Below are 23,160 nucleotides of genomic sequence, written 5' to 3'. Positions count from 1 at the left end.
ATTTGGTATAAACTTTAAGGGGAAGATTAATTCATTTTAAATATAGCTAAAATATTTTATTATAAATATTCCCAGAAAGTTCCAGCTGTTCAGCTTACAGAGCTGGGAACCATGGGGGCTCTTGCCATGACACACCAATTTCATGTTCATTTAGAACATTTGTACATCAGATCATAAATATGTTAGTAACATATACTACAAAAAGCACTAGGCTGTTGAGATTTAAGGCTAGATAATTCTGTCTTGTAGGGTAGCCCCACACATTGTATAGATGCCAAGTGACGCCTCCCCCAGAAGCAATAAAAAATGTCTCCACATATTCCCAACCCCTGCCCCCCGGGCACAACTCCCCACCCCTACTCCCCTGGAGTGAAGCAGAATAAGCTGAAATCACTTTATGAATTAAGTACATAGATATTTTGGCCGATATTTACAAATACTAATATATGTTTCAAGAACCACCCCTAGAATTTCTAAAGTGAGTGGCTTTTAGAGAGGCCACAGCTCAGCAGCACACAAAGCCCCAGCACCACAAAATAGTGTAGTACTGTGTGCCTACAATCCTGTACCTGGGGCGGTGTAAGCAGGAAGACCAGAAATTCAAGGTCAGCCTAGGCCACAGGAGATCATCCAGTCTCCCTTCCCGCAAGATGTTTTAAAAAGTAGTTGTGACCTATGGAGTGAAGTTCATGATCTACAAATGGGTTGTATCCTGAAACAAGTGCCTTGGAGCAGAGGTAACCAGACAGGTTTGTGTGCCTGGCGCTGCGTAAGTACTAATCACCCTGACAACACTGCCGGGTCTTTACATCCTCCTCTCACAGGGAAGGGTACTCAAGCAACAGCATGAAGAAGCCTGCCCAAGCTCACTCAGCTAGTGTCCCCCATTCATTAGTCCCACTCATGGTTTCTCAAGAGAATGGCTTTTTGTGATAGTTTTTACTTAAAACGTAGTTTCTATGACAGCTTAAGGAACTGAGGTCCCGTTTCCTTGAGCATCCAGGTCTTCAGGTTAGGACCAGCCACCTAGAGACAAGTTGGCCATGCTGCTAGATGATTAGGAGTTCTGAGTGAGCTGCAAGCACAGGGCAAGCATTCCTGGTCTAAAACGCTTTTGGATAAGGGATATTCAATAATGTCTGAAAAACTTAAGGTATCAACTTTTATTTACTAATACAGAGGACCTTCTGGCTGCCAATAACCTAGGCTTTTATTAGGCCAATTTAGAGCGCCCACTTCCAGATATAAAACCTCAGTGAGTGAGTGGTCTGATTTAAGTCATGTGCTCCTCTGTGACCAGTGTTGCTGCAAGGAGACACTGGGAGGCAGGGAACTTAAACATTAGGCTGCAGTATTTAAAATGTTCAAAACTTAGGCATTAACAGGTAAGAGAAGGTATAAATTCTTAAAATGCAAATAGATACAATGACATCCAAAGCCACCATGTCTGATTTGTGTGGTACTGGGGATTGAACCCAGGGCTTCAGGCATGCTAGGTAAGCACTGGACCAACAGCAAAGCTTGGTAGACCTGATCCTATGATCCAGTGAGCAACAGCATGTACTTGAGTTCAGATGTTAGAAGCTGGCCTTTTTAATTCACTGGTACATGTTTTCCTCTCCATTTTTTTTTTTGTTTGTTTGTTTGTTTTTGGGTTGTTTTTTTTTCTTTTACCTTCCAATTAGCCATGAGAATAAAACATACTTAGCTATATTGAACTTAATGTATACTTCTTGTAGATTTTATACTAGGAAATTTATAACCAGTTCAGCCCTCCATTAAGGCTTTACTTCGATTTCCCCAGCTCTCAAAAGCTTAAAAAAGTAAAAACTCAATAACCGGTCAGGTTTTTATTTGTAAAGAACTGAAGTTACAACTGGTCTACAATATATTATCGTAATATAAACAACATAAATAAAAGATCCTGTAGGCCCACCACTAATCTTCCACCCAGACCCACTCAAAGCCATGTCACAATACTCTAGGTGGAAGTGCAGGGAACAAAGGTGCAATCCAAGCAAGTTTAAGCAGCAGAGTATAAGGTGCTTCCATTAGCAGTTACCATTGCCAGCAAACATCTGATGCTCCATTTTAGTCACTGAATAGACACACAAACAGGAAGTCTAAAGTTCATACACATGCGACTTAATGTGAAAGTGCTTTTTCTTTTCTTAAAAAAATACATCAAATGAACACTTTTTACATAGATAATGGTGTGCTCTTATAATGCAAAATTCACTTCATTTTCAGGTTATACATTGTAAAACTGTAGCTAGGAACACCAGTCTAGGAAGTCTATGCTAAGGTGCTCGAACTATGTCATTTCCTGCGAGGACTCTAATACAACATTCATGTAAGACACATTTCTATAACCTTAATATTTGCTTTCTCTAAGATTAAAACACATTTTCTTTACTCCTTGGTGGTGTTTTTTTCCTTGATGAATCTTTTGAAATCTTTTTATTATCAAACTTTGATTTTAGAACAATGGGAAGAACCAACAGGAAGTTGTTGTTTTTTTTTTATGTGCTTAAAACATTAAAAAAATAGTTAATCACAGAAACTTGCCCTGTGAAACAAATTTTAAGCAGTAAAAAGACAAACATTCTCACTAAATCAAGCGGCTTGCAGTACCTTTGCCTACTGTCAGCACTGCCCCTGTGCTCAGCTGTCTGCAGCAGTCAGCCTTCATTTCCAGCACAACCCTGACTTTCCAAGAATTTCTCAAGTTTGGAAAAAGGAAACTAAGAAGACCCATCTTCTGAGTGAGGTGATCAGCAGTCCATCAATGTGAGAAATCACACACAAAATTACAATCTCTCTCTTCTCAGCTGAATTCTGAAGTTCCAGGAATACAGCTACAAAACAGGGTTAATGCAACAGAGATCAACAGCACAGGAAGTACTTTACAACTCAGGTGTATTTTAAAGAACTTAAAACACTTTAAAAGTAACCAGCATCATAGAACAATTTACAAAGGCCAGATTATTGGGCTATTTAGTATACCTTAAAAAGAAAAAAAAAAAAAAACTGTTTGAAAGCATCTATCATATATATATATATATATATATATATATATATATATATATGATCATATATATATAATCTAACACTTTATTTGACATTTTCCCACCTTAAAAAGCTACAGCTATGATACATAAAAGTTTTTAAAATATATTTTTTTATCTTTATAAAGAATGTTAGTATCAACTGATGTTAATGTTTAAAGCAAAAACTACAACCTGATTCACAGAGTCCCAGAGTGACAAAGGAGTTGACCCAATTACAACTGATTCTCACTCCATCTTGACTACTCAAATCCTTGCCAGCACAGCAGGATCTGCTTTGTTACCAGTTGTGCATTTCATGAGGCCGTAATGCACCCTCTTCTGACTGACACACAATACAGATCAATACTAGAAACAGCAGCAGCAGCAGCCTGTTCTCCTGGTCTCTCTTCAGATGTTTCTGTTTGGAAACTGCTACACTGTCAACACTGGATATGAATCTTTGTGACTGGTCCTGAGGCTGCCTGTCACGACTCTCACAGTTGGTCACGGGGAGCGCTTTTATGCTGCCAGTGGTATGTGAAGGTGGTATGAGAGTGGTGATGTGATTTGGACCCTTCTGGTATTATCAAACCCTAGTTCCCAGGCAACGGCATTAACTGGGAGTAAGTGCATGAATGCTTCAGCCTCAGTGAGGCTGTTTGGGAAGACTTGATTTGTTTGTTTGTTTGTTTGTTTTTTAATACAACCCAAGTGTTAAATAGTTTACAAATGGATAAATAAGTACATGAGTAATAGTATTCACCTGTCATTCAGTTAGGCCAGTGGTAATAACCAATCATGTAACTCAGGACTAATTTTAGAGCTGGGGAAGGGCGTTTCTTCAAAAATGACTTAAGCCAAAATTCAACATATTTAATAGTGCAGGTATCACACTGTACACTCAGATGAGATTCAAAGCCAAATAATTGCCCAAGGTGTCATACACAGCTAATGTGCCATCTACCAAGTCTCAAAGCCACCATGTTTCATCTCCACTCAGCATGGTAATGCAGTAGAGAGTGTATTTATGTTACTCACTACTGAAAAAAATAGTAATTTTGTACATTTTAGTGCTACCAAAACATTAAACACAGGCACTATGTACAAGGACTTTAAACACTGTACATATTTAGTTCACTTGAGGCAAGACTTAAGATGTCCCTCCCTTCTACAGTAGCTCACGCCTGTGTCAGCGATGATGTCATCTCTACCCCTCTCTGACCACTGCCAGAGAAAGGTCCACAAAGCACAGGTTAACACTGACGAATTCCAATAAGCACTAGGTACTGTAAGTATCTAAGATGATGATTGGCATTGATTTAGACAGTAAAAAAGACATAACTACATCCCTCTTTTAGTTCATTAAAATTATGCCATGCTAGTGTAATGATGTTTTAAATTTACACTGATTTTTTTTCAAAATTCATATTCATTCATTATATACCTCTTTAAAAATTTTCTTTCTATATCCAGTACCAGCAATATGATGGATAGCAGCAGGTGTACACTTGAAAAGCAACAGGAAGACCTCTGCCTAAAATATAAGGTGTTAGAGCTCATTTGTACCTAACGTTTTATTAAAATTGTATTTTTAAATAAAATGTCCACAAGCTATCAAAAGGAAAAAAATAAAAATAAAAAACCCTGTGGAAGTAATTTCCCATAACTATGGCACTTGCCAGCAAGTATGTGTGCACTTGAGAGTCTGCCTTAGGGAAGCTGGGAGCACATCACAAAAGAGGGCAGGCCTCCTAATGTTCTTCTTTGGAACATGGTAATAATTGTATTTTAACTGGTACCTTGTAACTTTCAAAAAAAAAAGTTTTCTTTTGGTGTAATTTTAAAGTAGATTGAACTCTAGAACTAATGTGCACAACTTGTAAGGTCTTAACATTTTAGGTTAACTTTTTTTAAAAAGTTAATGTCATTTTCAACATTTTACATTGAAGGAACAGCTTTTATTTCAACTATAAACTATAGGGTAATGCATTTTTATAATCTTCTAATACATGAGAAATACCGTCCCAGAGAATTTCTTAAGATGTATGGTTCAACAGGTTAAAATTAAGTATTAATAAGAAAACATAGTTATTTATATTGATAATTGTGAGTTAAACAGTTCATGTCATGAGTCTTTCTGCTTTATACCAAGAACACAGGCAGGCTTGGGGGACCCAGTCAGGAGAAAAAGCCAACCCCGAACCTCAGACAGACACAACAGGCACTTACAGTGTCTCTCCTCATGACTGCTGCAAAACTGAGCCAACTGTGGCATCTGATGTGGAAACTCCTCTATAATTGCCCACTCAATCACAACAAACTTCTAAGTTTTGACAGATACTCTCTCCCTCTTACTAGTTCTCTTAAGAAATCCAGGCTCACTCACTTAGGTACCAGTGGTACTATTAACATCAGAGCCTCAGAGCAGGGTCAGGTGATACGAAGAAGAACTCATTTGACTACAAGCAAATCTTGACATTCAAACCGCTGGAGCTAAGTTTGGCATGGTGGCACAGACCTTCATTCCAGCACTTAAGAAAAGGCCAGAGGATCACAATTCCAGGTAAGTCTAGGCAAACAAGCCAAAAACAGTCTGTAAGCTCAGAGGTGGAGTATGAAGCCTTGACTTCAATCCTAGTCCAGCAAACAGAACAAGACATCCTAAGACCTTTATACTGCTATAATGGGAGTTCAACCATCCATTACCACTAGTCATTCCAAGCTGCTGCTGACCATCATTATGCTAAATGTCTCATTTAGTTGGCAGTGTCATCTTCTTATCTGCCCTCCCCACAACATTAAAAAAAAAAAAAAAAAAAAAAACCCTTAGGGTACAACTAATCACAGTTAGGTGTATGGTGCACAAGAAACATACATAGGGAATGATTTGCATAGGTGGATAAAGCTTTCCTTGAAATACAACCTGGAAAGTTATAAAGGTCTAGCCCTGTACAAAATCCTGAAGATTTCCAAGCCAGGATACTACCCAACCCCAAGCCAAGAACTAGGAAGAAAGCCAGCCCTGTGTGGTGTATTTGGGGCAAGGTTCCAGGTAGAAGGGGTTTAGTGAATTCGGTGAGGCCATTCGTGCCACCAACAATACCAGTTGGCAGCAAGTGTTGCTGGCATTCACAAAGGATGAAAGTCTTCAAACTGCAACATATAGCCAGCCTCTCAGGTTGAAAACATGTTTGAAATGCTTTAACAGGATTACCAGTCAGATTTCATACACTGGACATAGCTGTAAGATCAGCTTCATTCACATGCATCAGTAATAGTTTATTCTTTCTAGAATCACGTATACACATGAAATCAAAGCCTAAAATTACATGACTCTATTTCCTCCCTACTACTCTGGTCCAGGATAGCACTGAACCCCTTAAAACATGGCTCTGAGTTCTGAGGCACACAACTAAACAAACTTTGTGAGAAATTGTGTCCCTTAAAAGACTTCAATTCAAGATTTGTATTTGTAAACAGATAAGTGACTACAATTTTGCACTTAATATATGAAGGTTGACTAAAAATTATTCAAAGACATGGTCTCACATACTAGTCTTCCAATACAAAAAACAAAAAGAGGAAAGTAGCAGGATTCCTAAAACACAGAAAATCACTTCTATTTAAGTAAAGCATGAACTTTAACTTCAAAAGTGCAGAAATGTGTTCAACGTTGCAATAATGGAGTGAACACCAGTGGGGAGTCCCATTTGCCTGTCAGCCACTCTCTAGCTCGTTCAATGCCATTTCTCTTCAGCACCTCTCCTCCCAGGGGACAGCTTAAACCCAGACTTCACAGAAGGAACTCCGAGACATCATAGCTGCAGGCCACCAAAGCTCTCAAGTATGGAGACAACATTCCTAGGCTATGCTGATTTATAATGATGCTGTGTAGCTGTGCCTTACACATGTCTACACAAAGCTTCTAAGTATTCTCAGATAAAGTAACTTTTACAAGCCAGCTGTTTATTTTCCTAAGAACACAGGACTTAAATAAAATGTGAAAAGTATGTCCCATAGTGGAAAAGTGGTTTAAAGTAAGGAAATGCAAACTCAGGTAGCAAAAATAGGAAGAACCCATGTTCCCTTTCTGGTTGTTGTTTTTTTTTTTTCCTTCCAAGAAAGTTCTTAAAGCACTTAGTAATACAAAAGGAAATGAAAATGGCATTCTTTCTATCTATGTCATACTGAACAGCCTAATGCCGTTCACACAGGGTATGTGTCCCCCATCACATGTAACTGAAGCTTTCAAATTAGGATAATTAAATTATCTAGAACTATTCCTGCAGCAATGGGAGAACTACCAAATGACAGCAAACAAGCCATTTATAAATCAAACAACCCACTTGTAGGAAAAAAGTGTATTTTCTAGTTGAATTTAAGTTGCGCAGACAACAGAAGACCTGGACACAGTCAAGGACAAGAAGGCATCTCCAATAGAAACTCCTCTTGTAAGCTGCTTAGGGATGCTTGAAGAGAGTGCTAGGCCCAAGGGTTTCTCATAAGCACAATGGGCTGATTCTAGTAGAAGGGTAGAGTTAATACCTTAAAGGCTATATATAAGTATTTGTAGGAGGGAAGCATTATTGCTGGAGGTCTACACTGGACAATCAATTCTGTTTTAACTGTGGATTACTGTTTTAATTCCAGAGGAAATTTGCCTTCCTGCCTCCTTCATATAGTATGCAATCTTAGTGCTGCTTAGCCTTGTTTAGGAGAATGAGGGGAAGTCTACAACAACTGCCATGATGACTCATTACTAACAAATGAGATGGACTATAGAGTATCTGCCTTTCTCAAAACATTAATAGGAAAATGTAATACAAAGAAATATGTAACAGACTATACTACTGTAGGTTTGAAACATGAGTCTCACACTACTTACACATTCTGAGTCTACACAGGACTACCAGTGAACACCTCTTAAACTACTACACTGACAATCCCACAAAGCATACATTCAAACAAGAAGCATCTAAAAGATTAAAAAAATTAGCCACTATATTTTTGTATAAAAATAACCAACATTTTCTAATGTACACAAAGCCAAAAGATAAACATCTGTGATAACCTTTGTAACACCCTCTAGTCTTCTGCTAGCTCAGCAGTTTCTGAAACGAGCCGAGAAAATGAGGCAGCTCGGACGGACTCTTGCTGTCTCTCACATCTGTGGCCAAGGCTTCGTTATCCGCTCAGATTTCTCAAGGACGTAGTAAAGGTGCAGAAAGCAAACAAAGTCATCAGCTCTTCTGATGCCCAGCACTTTAAGGCTCTCAGAGCACTCACAGGAAATTCTGTCTCAATGTCCTAACTCTAGAAAACTGCTGAGTGGGAACTTCTGATTCAGAGAAATCACTTTAAATGATTTGTGGGAAGAATCCAAGGACTTAGTAAGGGAGAAAGAAATGTGCATTCTAAACAGACTCGTCAGGGTTGCTTCCAGAGCACATGGGAAGGGGTCACAGCTCCACTGCCAACTCTCCCTGCTGGAAGAGACTCATAGGCATGATGCATCTTATACCATCAGGGCAGAGCAACAGTCAGGAAAAGGTGACCATGGGCTAGTGCCACATCACAGTCACATGTCCTGTAAAGCAGCCTCATCTTATAGACAATTTCATGGATTTTTCTTCCCCTTTCTAGTGTACAGTAAAACTGTAAAAAAAAATACTACAGCACAACATCAATGCCATTTTAATAATACTTCACTATACATGTACTCCGCATCATACCCTATCTTTTAAGTGTGTCCCTGCAGGTGAACAAGAGCAACAACATGCAGCACTCTTTGTTCACCAGGGCTTCTCAACCTTGGCACAACTGGCATCCATAACATATCATTCTTGGTAATAGTCCCATGCACTGAAGGATATTCAGCAACACCTCTGGCAGACACTACCACCTCCTCAACTCCTGTAGCAACCCTCTCCAAAACTCAACCACAAGCTGTGGTAAGGTAACCAGAATGTGTCTAGATGTTGCCAAATGCCCCCTGGAGGACAAAAAGAGACCTCCACTGAGAACTATTGCTCTTAATGTACAAAACCAAGAGGAAAACTGTCAGTCATGCCAATCTGAGTGAAGCCTAGAATACAGACTCTGTGACCTCCATAAACACTGCTTATGCAAGAACACAATCCTTCTTCGCAGCCAGAGCATGTGTCTGGAAGATATGTTTTTAAAACATACTGATATTTCATTGCACTCAATTCTGTCAATGGGCTCCGAAATTACCTTATATCTCTATAATAACCTTTGGAAAACTAACAGGGTAGAAAAACGTACAAGAAAACAGAATCAAAGGAGAGGGAGTGTAAATCAGTAATTATTTTTAAAAGGATTCTTTTATATTAATGATAAACATTACCTTTAAAAAATTATCTAGTATAACATATTTCTTTGAAAAATATGGGCCTCTGTAACAAGTCTTTCAGTGTTGTATGTAACTGGTAAAATTAACTTCACCAATGTTGGCTAGTTATGAAAATGTATGATGAGTTATGGTATCTGAAGAGAAATGTCGGCACTGGAAGTGGCAGTCCCAGTGTGCTTGGCCTTCCACCATCAGTGTAAGATTCTCAGCCAGATGAGGCTTTACCTTTACCTACTAAGAGGAATAAAATGATATTACATCAAAGCCTCGCCTTCCTGTTAAGAGTCCTTCAGAGAGTTGATGCGTGCACAGATCTTCAGGGCTGGGCCCAGCTTGATGTTCATTGCACTCATAAGATGGTCTTCTTTTAGCAAGAGCAGGGCCTGTCCATCAATCTCCTGTGCCCTGAACTCATCTGCAACATCCTGGCAGCCTGGAATTCCAGGAGAGGAAGGTTAGAGTCACACATTAGACAGGGCTCCTAACAGTGACAGCTTTGCTGTCCTGGGTCTGAGAGCTTGCAACAGAGGCTGATAAACCAATCTCCTGGTAAGCCTGGGGTTCATCCTTAAAGAAGTGAAAACCAAGGAAAGAGCTTATTTGGAAGTCTTGCTCTAAGAACACTGCAGAAGCAATAGCAAGAGGTAAGAGGGACCAGTTAATACATTGTATTTCCCATGCAAAAAGTACTTCATTCTGAGGTTTTACACCTCATGGACTCATCTTCCATAACATAATTTCATATATAGGCAGAGTAGAATAAAATGTTTTGCCATAAATAATAATCTAGAAATATCTTCTCAAGTATCAGATTAAACTTTTGTTATCGCCCATACTTTCTTTGAATTCACATAACTCCAAGTATGTCTAAAATATTTTTAGTGTTCCCTCAGGACAGAACAAACCCCCAGGATTATTGTACTAATGTGTTACAGGACTGCTGACACACATCATGCCGTTCAACTTGTAACATCAACTTCAAAGCTTGGCATCACTGAACTCATTTCTAGTCTTCATTTTGTCTCTGTAATAGTCTATGTAGCCTGTAGGCTGGTCTTGAACTTATCCTGTTCTCCCACATACATACTGGGATTACAGCAAAGTGCTGTACCGCACCCCCACCCTTTTTTAGTGGTGCTAGGGGATGGCAGGCAAGTGCTCTACTCCTGAACATGTCACCATACCCCCTCAACACTCCTCACCATCTTGATGGAAAAAAAAAAAGACATTACAAAGCAAGCTGTCTCTGAAATCATGAAGCTGCAGGACAATCTCCTGCCTCAACCTAAAGCAGACTCTTGCTACCTGAACCCGACTATGACCTACCAAAATACCCAATCATTCCCTATCATGGGAAAAAGACCTCTAAGTTAGGGAATGAACTAAGGAGCCCAAAGAGGAGAGAATGCAAGAACAAGAATGCTTCCTTACAATAGTAAAATTATAAAAGATAGCTCATGAACAAGATCTAACATTTTTACAGCCTTTTTGTGGTCAATCAGTATTTCAAGGGGAATCACAGAAACAGATAATGAGAAAAGGAAATGGTTAATTTTCACCTTGGAATCCAACAATTTTGCTAGGCGGATTCTCCTCTCCACTGTAAATGTCATCCTCTAGCTTGTATTAAGATAAGGCCCACCTTACAGACCCAGGAGCACCCCAAAGCACTACAGTGCAGCACTCATACATCTACATAAGGACGAGGAGAGAAATGATGGGCTAGAGAGCATCATCCACTGTGGAGAGCTATCCGTGGCAGTAAAAGGTTTTGCTCATGTGCTCACTTGTGTGGCCATCATTTTCCTCAGTGTGCCTCACTGATGGCCATTTCTCTCTTCACTGGGTTTTATAAAGCAGCCAGCTTTTCAATTTCTCTATTTTGGTAACTTCTCAGACTTTCAAAAATTTATATTTCAAAATCCTGTATAAAATTTGTATGGCTTTGCCCATGTACCACACATAAGAAACCATATAGATGAAACAGGATTACTCACCATAGAAAAGCCCTTTTTCTTTTCCCAGAGGTAGCTCTCAACAAAACTGACTTCATCCTTCTTTTATGGAAGAACTAACAACGTTCTTCTCTCCAGTCTTACTTATAAGAACCAGGGAAGGAAAGAAGAGAGAGAAAGGATAGGCTTACTTAGATTCAGAAATCAGGACTAAGGAGAGTGAGGACAAGAGCTACATTTGGGAATAGAAATAAGGAGCTACCAGGAGGAAACATCAGATGCTCTCATTCCTCTTGACTGGGGTCCCTTCCAGATGTCTGCTTGTAGGCAGACAGTAAAGGCATTGGCAAAATAGTTTTAAAGTGTATTGGGAAACAGCGTGATTAAATAACATATATTATCATCATTTTTAGATCCCAATTTTCTCAAGCCAACCACAAAAAGTATCAGTAGCACAGAAATGAGAAAATAAAGTGACTTCTAGAAAGAGGGAGGTGAGGGGATAAACAGGAGCACATCTAGACACTCACTGGAAAAATCAAGACTTTTTTGAGTTTAAGTGCCTGAAGCCAAGCATTTGAGTACAACACACACAGCCAAGCTGCCTGGCTGCCTCACTCACTCTGACCGAGTGCACAGCTCTAGGTAAGGCACTGGCCATGCTCCTATCCCACCTGAACTTTCCAATGTCCATAATCACTTCTCCCACTTTAAAATCTAAATCAAAACATTCTATGCACAAACTGACCTCACTAAAGTTGTAAGAAAGACACCAAGTGCCACTCGATACTGCAGAATAAACATGTCCCCAAAGACAATAAAGTTATACTTTAAAGAAATAATTCCTACTTTACAGAGAACTCAATCTATGGGTCCACAGATGAGTATAGAATGGTCTTTCCAAAAGGGCAGTTCACTAAAGGGTAATATAGAAGATAACCTGCTTTTAGTTGAAACCTGAAGTGTTTTGTGGAGAACTTCCAATATACCCCAGGTTCTGTTACTTTTCATTCTGATAACAGTTCAGAGATATGAATTTGCTATTTGGAAGCTTTAACATAGTCCCAATGGGTATTTAATAACATGATAACACAAAGATAACAGAAATTCAGGTGCCCTGATTACAAGGAAGCTCATCCTTTCTGGAAAGAAAATGTAAGAGATCACAAAATATAAAACATATAAGCTTGTTCCTACTATGAGAAAAGCTTGTAAAAATACTCAGGAAAAAGAAACAGCCTAAAGAAGCTCAGAAAGTTATTTAATATTTTTCTAGTATAAGATTTACCCTAAGCTACTCTGAGGGAAACTTTCGGAAAGGCAAGAACTGCTTGCACAAATAGGATTATTTGGTCTGCTAAAGCAATTCAGAAATGCTCCCATTTCATCAGCAAGGAGGGAAGAACGGAGGGAGGGAGGGAGGGAGGGAAGGAAGAGGGAGGGAATCAGGACAGAAAGACGGACTGACTAAATAGAACCAACCGAGGCTGTCTCTTCCTTTTTTTTTTTTTTTTGGTTTTTTTTTTGTTTTTTTTTTGTTTTTCGAGACAAGAATGTCCAGTTTTTAGTTTATGGATGCTGGACTCTAGTGAAGGAAGAGCAAGGCAAAGTTCTGACCTAATAAAGCAGTCCAGAGTAAGTGCAACACCTCAAAGCTGGGGAAACTGCCATAAAAGAAAAAAAAGAAAGAAAGAACACTGGAGTAATCCACAGCTCAGCAGAAAGGACAATTTGCTGGTTATCTGGGACATCTAATTTCACTAGGCTACACAGCAACTCCCCTACCCAAAGGGAAAGACACCACTGCCCTAGGAAGAACCAAGGCTCACAGACATACTACACGCCCCTTAGAAAACCAGACTCCTGAGGAGGGCAAAACGCCTGTCCTGGGTAATCAGGGTTGGTGGACTCCAGCGTTAAGACAGCTGAACTGGTCCAAAACTAAAATCCAGTTCTATTTCCTTCAATACTAAAACAATCATAAATGAAGGTTCACTAACCCCTAAGAGACCAAGTTTAAAGCAGTCTAAACATACTGCTCAGCTATTAACATACACCTTAGTTTTTTCATGCAGGTACTTACAAATTTATATGAAATATATATCCTTTAAACAATGTTTTGCTAAAAGTTTGTTAAAATAAATTTGTTAAAAATATCTTGTGTTAAAATGTTGCATTTAGAAAAGCTGCGATACAGTAAGAAAATTTCAGAGTTCAGTCTAAGATAAAATTTAGGGTGGCAGTTTTTAAATTGCTATTTCTAAATTTATTTCCTTCAACTCTAAGTTTGCTTCTGAAACTTTGGTTACCTTCAAAGGAAGAGAGCAACAACATCGCAATGGCTAGCTCAATATGGAGAGACTGGGAGATGAGCAGAATCAGAGTACATGAAATTCCCAAAGAATCAATAAAGAATTGTGTTTTAAAAAGGGGTATCTGATAATAACCCAAGTGAGATGCACTCTTCTAGAAAGCTTGAAGAAAGAGAATGATACAACTCACAAAGAGACAAGAAAGAAACACATTTTTAAAATCTCATTTTCTAGATTCAAAAGGCCAAAGTTTTACAAGTTAAAAAGAAATACACTGTCCAAACATACATTTAGTGTGGATCTCACTGTAAGCAAAGGCCACACCATCTCTGGCCACCACAAAGACAGTTGCTTAAAGGGAACAGAGGCTGGAGCTGGTGAGGAAGTACTAGAGAGCAGGTGGGCTTAAGGAGTGTATCCTCGGGGTTAGACTGGATGGATCATCTTAGAGAGAAACAGAAGTCTGTCTATTCTATAGTGTTGATTAGCATTCAAAAATACACACACACACACACACACACACACACAAAATATGATCTGTCTTGTTTCCGTTTCAAAAAGGGTTAGCTAAGGAAATGGAGAGGAAAATTATTAGAAAATAAAGAAGCAGAAGGGGAGAAATATCTGACTCACTCTGAAAGAATCAGACTGGAGAAGACAGAACCTCACCATCAGCCAGCTGGAGTGGCAGAGCAACAGCAGGACTAGTCCATTTGTATTGATTTGTGAGTATGAAAGAGTACACAGTCATGTGGAGGAATAAGTAAGAGGAAGCAGATCACATTTCAAATGCCATTTCATTTACACACAGTTTCTCTAGCCTTTAATGCCAAAGGTGTGGATGGACTTAACATCATTTTCTTGTGAAGGCACAAGAAAACCATCCAGTCTAGTGTGGTGAGTCACATACCAGGCAAAGAATGGATGAAGGCCCAGACATCATCGACCGTCCATATAGAGGGCTCAGTCTGTGCACCTGGGAGCAAGTCACTGTTCTCAGGCATTTTCCTAATTCTCACATCTCGAAGCTCACGTTCTCTTTCCCGCTCACTCTGCCTGCGCAGACGAGTTGTCATAGCAGAGGGCACAGAATCTTCATGAGAAGCCAAGTCTTCTTCTGCAGATGGATAAGTAATTGGAAGCTGGAAAATGCAGTAAAGTAAAATACAGCATTGCACTTTCCTTGACTTTCTGAAAAGGACATTGTACATTGAAGCAAGCTTTTACAGACCTGCCTAAGGATATGTTCTCTTGCTGTCCCTTCAGGGCCACTTGGACGACGGCCCCGATGCCCAAGACTTTGATTATCAGGCTTACGATTCCAACGACTAAGTGCAAATTTTTTAGAACAGCTAACGTTGTACCTAAAAAATTCAAGAAAGAAAAATTCAGCAATATATGGGACACCCCATTTAGAATTCAACTGTAACTTTAAAGTGAGACCGTGTGACACAGTAAGTGCTAGACAATTATTAAGGACTGTAATCTTACTGAATGGATTTATTTATCCTACAGGTCAAAAATGGCCTCTGTGTATATCATAAAATACCTCTCAACATAATACTGGACACCTTTAACAAGGTAATGGTATTTTCTTCTATTATAGAAGAATAATGAGAAACCTGCAAAATGCAGAAGGTAATTTTCCAAGCAGCAAGAAAATTCATGGTTACAGAAGAGATACTTTGTAATAAATATTTCCAATGCTTAATTAAACTATTTACAAGTAATATACTTGGGGTTTGTTTTGTCTTATTGTTTTTAGTGAAAGGAGTATGCAGACATGTATGTGTAGGTACAGGAGCACATACATGTGCAGACACATATACACATGTGAAGATCAGGGTTTGATTCTCAGCTCACAGCTGCCTGAATCCCCAGTTCTAGGGAATCTAATGCCCTCTTCTGGCTTCCACATCAGGCACACACACACAGTGCACATATATTCTTAGAGGCAACACATACACACACACACACACACACACACACACACACACACACACACACACATTTGTTACTGATAACTATTCTAGAATAATACATGTAATTTTGCTTACCTATGTTTGATGAAACTATCAGAGCTGGAAGTAAGTAATACTGTGAGAACTAATAGACTATTTGTCCTCTAAAGCTGCAAATGTCCCTGAGAGCTCAGGAAGTCCTGCTGTGTTCACATGGGTTTGTCTGTGGGCTCAGCAGGTGAGTTTTGACTCCTAACTAACTTGTCAGGTGACAAAGCTCACACTAACGAAGGAGAGAAGCAGTTTAGAGTCTGGGATTAGTCCTTGTCTAGTCAGAGCTCCAAGCCTGATGCTAACTAAGCAGCCATGTCAACAGCAACAGCACTTTCCTGACCTGACCTGGCTCGGCTCTCTCCCTTGCTCTTTCGGCTTCCCTGTGCTGGCATCCCTGACCGAAAGAGGCTCACTGAAGCAGACTCTAAGTGTCCTGGTAGAATTCTAAATAGTCAAGAGGTTATTATATTAGAATATCCTGAAAGACAGACTATTTCCCAAATTTACAAGCGTTTTTAATCAGCATGAGAGAGCTACTGTTCTGTCACATGTTTTATGCAGACTAAAATTCAAGCTAAAACATAAATCCTCCATAATCTTAGGCTGGAGAGATGGCTCAGTGGTTAAGAACACTGGCTGCTCTTCCAAAGATTCTGAGTTCAATTCCCAGCAACCACATGTTGGCTCACAATCACCTGTAATGAGAGCTGGTGCCCTCTTCTGGCCTTCAGGCATACATGCAGACAGAATACTGTATACATAATAAATAAATAAATCTTTAAAAAAAAATCCTCCATAATCTTACTATAGACCTACCATTAATCATGAATAAACATTTGAGTAATTCACTGAAGTGATGCGCCTGTTTTGAAAGAAACTTACTTCGATTATTCTCACTAAAGGTAGTTCTGTGGCAACTACACAAAACGTTATGTTCAAGCAAGAAATTCACTGGCTTTTTAAAAGAATATAAATTTCAAAATAATCAACCTAAAACATACCTACGTCTTCTGAAAGAGGACCAGGTTTTCCTAGCTGCTGAGCTATCTTTCCAGTCCCTGTATTAATCTTTATAGACTGGTATTCTATCTGGGCAAGGTGGTATATGGCTATGATCCCAGGAACTGGGAAGCAGAAACAGGAGAACCACAGAATGCTGGAGACCAGCCTGGAATTCACCAAAAATCCAGGCCAGCCAGAGCTATGTAGCAAGATCCTACATAAAAACAAATTAATTTTAAAATTAGCTACTAATTAATTTTGAAAGTTAATTGGTAATGATTTTTTTAAAACACAAAACTAATATTCTCTCATATACTTATCATGCTATATGAGAGATTCTCCACAGCATGTCCTTGCACCAGATGACTGCTGCTTCATGAGCATATACTATGAAACTGCACATTAGTATTATTAAACTACGCACAGTTATCACTTAGCAAATTCTAGTAATGAGACCCACAGTAAGAGGCAGCTAGCCTTCCCTGTATTACCAGAGCTAACTCCTACCAAAACTCAACTGTAACTGAGTCTTGACAGTTTGCAAAAGTTACTGGTTCTCCCTAAGCAAATCCAAGAACACCAACATACCTTTTGGCACATGACATAGTACAGAATCGTTTTGACCGTAAAAATTCATTAGGATATCCCATTTTTCCACAGAATTCACACTTGAGCAATTCACTATCCATTTCTTCTAATGTCTCTAAAAAAGAAGGAAAAAGTCAAAAATCTGAGTGTGTCAAAATTTCGTTCAGCTTCTAATTCTAGTTATACAACACTGTCATACCAGGACTTCACCTTTGGACCCAGAGCTACTCTGGCTGGGCTCCTACTAGTTCCTTGTTTCTCCAGAAAAATGATGTTTCTTTTTTCTATACAACAAATACATTTATACAAATAAGCATAGGTTAGTTTTGCTAAGAATCCAGCATGTCTAAAATGTACAAACAACAATATGTGATTTCTAAACACTGAGAAATGAAGGTGAGTGCCCACTAGAAGGGATATTTTCAAAAACCAGAATGTGGGATATGAACTTGGTACCCCGGGCTATGAAGATTCACAGCAAGGAACCCTTTCAATTCCTAATGGAGAGGAGAATGACTTCAAAATGGAGAAATGTTTGTCTGTTTGATTTTAATGGAACATGTAAATTATTTACCTAAGAGATGTGCAGTGTATGACCAATTTTATAAATATATGTATTATCAATTAATAAAACAGTTCCTTTTAATGTTAAATAAAATTAATTCTGCTTTTAAAATCTTGAGCAGTTTCATAATGCCTGACTATTGGTGTATTTTCTAGGGTGCTCCCTGCTAAGTAAGAATGCTAGTCTTAACCCCAACCCCAAACCAAACCCAAACTCCTTCATTCCTATCTCTTGCTTCAGGCACAGCACCTAAAGCAAACAGCTCAATCTTCATGACCTTTCCCAAAGAACTGAAGTAACTAGTACATGGATGCCTGTTCCATCTTACAGTTACCACGTAAGAACTAAGTACTGGGGCTAGAGAGATGGCTCAGTGGTTAAGCACACTGGCTGCTCTTCCAGAGGACTAGGGTTCAACTCCTAAATGGCAGCTCACATCCATTCATAGCACCCATTCCAAGGGACCCAAACCCTCTTCTGCCTCTGAAGGCACCAAACACCAAGTAGTACACAGACATACATGCATGCATGCAAAATACCCACACACTTGAAAACAACAAATAAAATATAAAGAACTCAGAGTACTAAAACACATAATAAGTACTTAAAAATTTCAGCGAAACCTAAAAGCCACCATATTCTGCCAAGGCACAATAAATGGAAAAGGAAAAAAGAAAGTACTGGGCTAACAAAGCATTCAGCAGTGAACAGCACATGTACGTTTTCTATATTTTTACAGAGTCTGTTAAGATGAAGGTGGACTGGGTAAATATGGATGGTGTATACACTCAGTAAAAGGATGAAGACAAAGATCCACAGTAGACATGGCCGGCACACAGCCAGTAAACTGGAGTGTGCTAGAGAAGCAGAAGGAGAGCATTCGATCAAGTGACGAAGTAAGAACTACTGCCAAACATACTGCGGAGTCACAGCTGGCCCTGCAGAGCCCCAAGTCCACCATCTTTAATAACGAAATTACAAGCCAACAAGTGGCCTTTGGTGCTTTGTGTTTTACATGTGGTGCAAGGGAATCAAGCCTAGGGCTTCTCACACCCCAGGCAAATGTTCTACATCTTCAGCACCAGAGTGGCCATTTGAAGGGAACTCTCAAAACTACGTTGGTATGTATGCAAAGGTCACTGATTTAATCACAATTATCTCAACATAAGTAAAATAAAAATTGCCCCTTTCCTAGGATCCCAGCTGTTGAGCTATCATCAGCAGATAAGTTTCTGGAGAAGGAGGGTCATTTTTTTCTCCTAGTAGGATACCCAATCTCCAAGTGAACTCAGGGTTGGGAGTGGGGGAACACGAAGTTGAGAGAAAGAAATGATGGGAAAGCTGTCTGGGAAAAGGGGAAGGAGAGAACACAGAGTACATTTAATCAAAGCATATTATATGCATGTATGGAATTCTCAAAGAATAAGTTCAAAATGTACTCTCTAAAAAATAAATAAGTACATAAATAAATAAATAAATAAATAAATAAATAAATAAATAAATAAAATGCCTCTTCCCAAAACCTAACCTTTATCTGTGTCCTTAGAATTTGATGCTCTAACTCACAGGAATATCATTTTCACCTGAACATCTTGGAAAACCTGTACCAGAGAGACAGAACTCACTCAAGCACTCACTGGTGTAACTACGAAGAGGCCATTCTGCAGGTTGCTCAAAGTTTTGCTTCAAACTCGTCCATGAATTTCAGAGATTCGGTCCATTATCATCATAGTGGAACATGGTGGCCTGCAGGCATACATGGTGCTGAAAGGTAGCTAAGAGTTCTAAACCTTGCAGACAACTACAAGTGGACTGAGACATTGGCTTGAGCATATATGAGACCTCAAAGGCAACCTCCACAATGACACAGCAAGGCCACACCTATTCCAACAAAGCCACACCTTCTACTAGTGCCTCTCCCTATGAGATTATGGGAACCAATTACACTCAAACTACCACATTTCACTCCCTAGCCCCCATAAGCCTGTAATAATATCATAATGCAAAATGCATTTAGTCCAATTTCAGAGGTCTCCATAGTCTATCACAATCTCAACAATATTTAAAAGTCCAAAGTTCAAAGTCTCTTCTGAGATTCATGCAATCTAACTGTAATGCCCTATAAAATAAACAAACAAACAAAAAGAAAACCAAAAAGCAGATCACATACTTTCACCATATAATGGCACAGGATTGTTCTTGTGATATTTCATTAGCGATACCACTAATAACCACACGACAGAGTCTATACTCTGTTTGAGATTTCCTCTGCCTCTGCCAACAGAATTAATACTCTCCACTTTAGCCTCAGGCAGACTCAGACAAGGACAAAAGGCAGTCACTTTCTTCACCAAATGTCACAAGAATATCTCCAGGCAACATACTAAAATTCTCCTCTTAAAACTTTTGAGCCAGCCCCCAACAGTTCAAATAATTCTTAGCACCTGTCTTCCATGCTTCTACTAGAATGGCCCGTTGAGCAGTGCTTAAAGCATTCCACAGCTTTCATAACCCAAAGTACTAAAGTCCAAATTCCTCCAAACAAAATTATGACCAGGCCTATCACAGCAATACCCCAGTCCCTGGTACCAACTTCTGCCTTAATTGGGGTTTCTATTGCTATGAAGGACACCATGACCATGGCAAGTCTTATAAAGGAAAACATTAAACTGAAGTGATGGCTTACAGTTTTAGAAGTTCAGTCCATTATCATCATGGTGGCAAGCAGGCAGACATGGTGCTGGAGAGGTAGCTGAGAGTTCTACATCTTGCAGGCAATAAGAAGTGGATTGACACTGGGTGTGGTTGGAGCAAATATGAGGCCTCAAAGCCTGCCTCCACAGTGACACACTTCCTCCAACAAGACCACACCTACTCAACAAAGCCACACCTCCAAATGGTGTCACTCCCTATGAGATTATGGGGACTAATTACATTCAAATTTCCACAGTGAGGAATTGTTTTTATTTCCCTATGACTTGAAATCACAGGAGGATTGGCAGCAAAGAGGAAATGATCTGGAAACCATCATCAATGCAGGTGGATCTCTAAATTTGAAGCAAGCCTGGTCTATAGAATAAGTTCTAGGGCAGAGAAACCCTGTCTTGAAAAAACAAAGGAAAAAAAAAAAAAAAAAAAGAAAGTATAACTCATTTTAGATTTTATAGGAGCCCATAGCTGAAACTTTTAAAGTGTTGAAAAGTTTAAAGACTATGGGACCTTAAAAGTTGGACTATGTTCAGCTGGGGAGATGGCTCAACAGTTAAGAAAACTGGCTTCTCTTCCATAAGTCCTGAGTTCAATTCCCAGCAACAACATGGTGGCTCACAACCATCTATATATAATGGGATCTAATGCTCTCTTTTGGTGTGCATGAAGACAGACCACTCATATACATAAAAGTAGGACTATGTTTCATAGTGTGATATTTACAGAGATTTTGGGATGAAAAAGAAAGGAAAGGCTAAAGTTTAAAAGTGAATGTGAAGTTGCCAAGGGGTCAACTGTTCTGGTTTTTGTCACCTTGACAGAAACAAGAGTCACTTGGGAAGAAGGAACTTAAATGAGGAGTTGCCTCCATTAGTTGGCCTGTGGGCATGTCTGGAGGGCAATTTTTTTAATAAAAGATTGATGTGGGAGGGCCCAGCTCACTGTGGATGGTGCCACCCCTGGTTTTGGGTTTTGTACAAGACAGCAAGCTGAGCAAGCTATGGGGAGCAAGTCAGTAAGCAGTGTTGATTCATGGTCTCTGCTTCAGTTCCTGCCTCAGCTTCCCTTGATGGTGGGCTGAAATAATCCTTTCCCCTGCCAAGCTGGTTTTGGTCAGGGTTTTATCACAGTAACAGAGAAGCAAACTTGGACAATTCTTTAAAAAGATTTATAAGTACCATGAATTTAATAGTTTGCCTATCTTAAAAATGAGTGTTTTTATACTGAAACTATATATACAAAAACTACAGCCACTAAGTAAACGACCACACCATTTTATTCTATATTATATTGCCTGAACACTGGTGTATACAATAATAAAAATGCTAAAATTATAAAATGGATCTGGAAAGTTAAAACTATAAAGAACTTAAAACGTTAGCTTAGCTTTTTTGTTTGTTTTGTTTTTTGTTTTTGTTTTTTGAGACAAGAGTTTCTTTAATAGCCTTGACTATCCTAGAACTAGCTCTATAGACCAAGCTGGTCTCAAACTCATAGAGATCCACATGCCTCAGCCTCCCGAGTGCTGGGTTTAAAGGAGTGTGCTACCACCACCTGGCAAAATGTTATTAGCACTATGTAAATATAGTTGTCTATTATGCCAAACCTCTAACACAGAGGTGACCAACAAAATGCCAAACCCCTTTCGGCTTATTACAACTGCCAAAAAAACTTGAGTAATGCCTCTCAAGCCCCTTCAAGGCTGAGGTCTTCATCCAGGGTCCTTCTGGGCCTGACTCTGTCTGTTCAGTGTCTTTTGATTCAATGTGCTCCTACAGTTACTTAGTGTGTAGGCATCCCCTGTGCATCTGTTCCTATCCTAATCAGAACTGTTTTTCCTGACTGTTATTTTAAATCTATGCTTGCCTCCTTGTCTCTTTTAACACAAAATATAGTTCAAACTCATAAATAGAAGAAATTCACCAAGCTGTAAATAACTTCAACCAGCTCTGTGTTCTTACTCTCTAGATCTAACATTTGCTGCTCTGTAATGGGGATTCTCTAGTTTTCAACTCAACAAAAAGTTCCTTAAGGGAAGGAGACAGTGTTTTCACTTCTTTCTGTACACCCGTCATGTGTCAGCACACTAGCAATGTTATGTATTGCCCATTACATTTTATAAACTACAGATATCATGAAGTATGTTACAAAACTTCCCAGATTTCCTGTGTGTTCAGCAGGATGACATGATAAACACGGTTTAGCATAGAACCTTCATTTATACACTGCTTACAAATATGAGCAAAAAAAGAAAACCTAAACATTGGTCTTCACTACTTTTCATCTCAAATAAGAAATGTTCTCATATATAACCAACTAACTGAAAACATGTATTTGGAAATTCAATGAAATTAAATTCTAACAATGAAAGCCACCATGATGACCTTGTTTGGAACCTGATCTTAATCAAATGACTGTGAAAGAACATGCTTCAGATAACGGAGGAAATCTGAATATGAATCAGGTATTACACCAAAGAATTATTAATTCTGTTATTTAATTATGTAAGAAAATATCTGCTTTTAAGAGATACACACTGTATCAGGGAGCTAAAATGACTACAACCTTCAGAAAGAAAGAGGGAGGAAAGG

The 23,160-nt window shown here is 39.1% G+C and overlaps 1 protein-coding gene across 7 annotated transcripts in view; it reads right to left on the bottom strand.

Annotated features, from left to right (window-relative positions):
* Positions 1–4,986: 4,986 nt before the first annotated feature.
* Positions 4,987–23,160, bottom strand: part of Phc3 (polyhomeotic homolog 3) — a 72,417-nt gene continuing 54,243 nt past the window's right edge. For 6 of the 7 annotated variants that reach the window (XM_036189489.1, XM_036189490.1, XM_036189491.1 and 3 more), the window contains 4 exons: positions 17,296–17,410; positions 14,922–15,054; positions 14,601–14,832; positions 4,987–9,856 (listed from right to left, as the gene is read on the bottom strand). In XM_036189489.1, the coding sequence (XP_036045382.1) occupies positions 9,702–9,856; positions 14,601–14,832; positions 14,922–15,054; positions 17,296–17,410 (635 nt within the window). In that variant the 3' untranslated portion in view covers positions 4,987–9,701. Of the gene's footprint in view, positions 9,857–11,420; positions 11,518–14,600; positions 14,833–14,921; positions 15,055–17,295; positions 17,411–23,160 lie in introns of all 7 variants that reach the window. The other variant, XR_004945167.1, reaches the window with a different exon arrangement.

Source organism: Onychomys torridus, chromosome 6, assembly GCF_903995425.1.
Source record: "Onychomys torridus chromosome 6, mOncTor1.1, whole genome shotgun sequence".
Lineage (NCBI taxonomy): Eukaryota > Metazoa > Chordata > Mammalia > Rodentia > Cricetidae > Onychomys > Onychomys torridus.
Note: the sequence above shows the minus strand (reverse complement) of the source record. Positions and strands in the feature narration are given on the sequence as shown.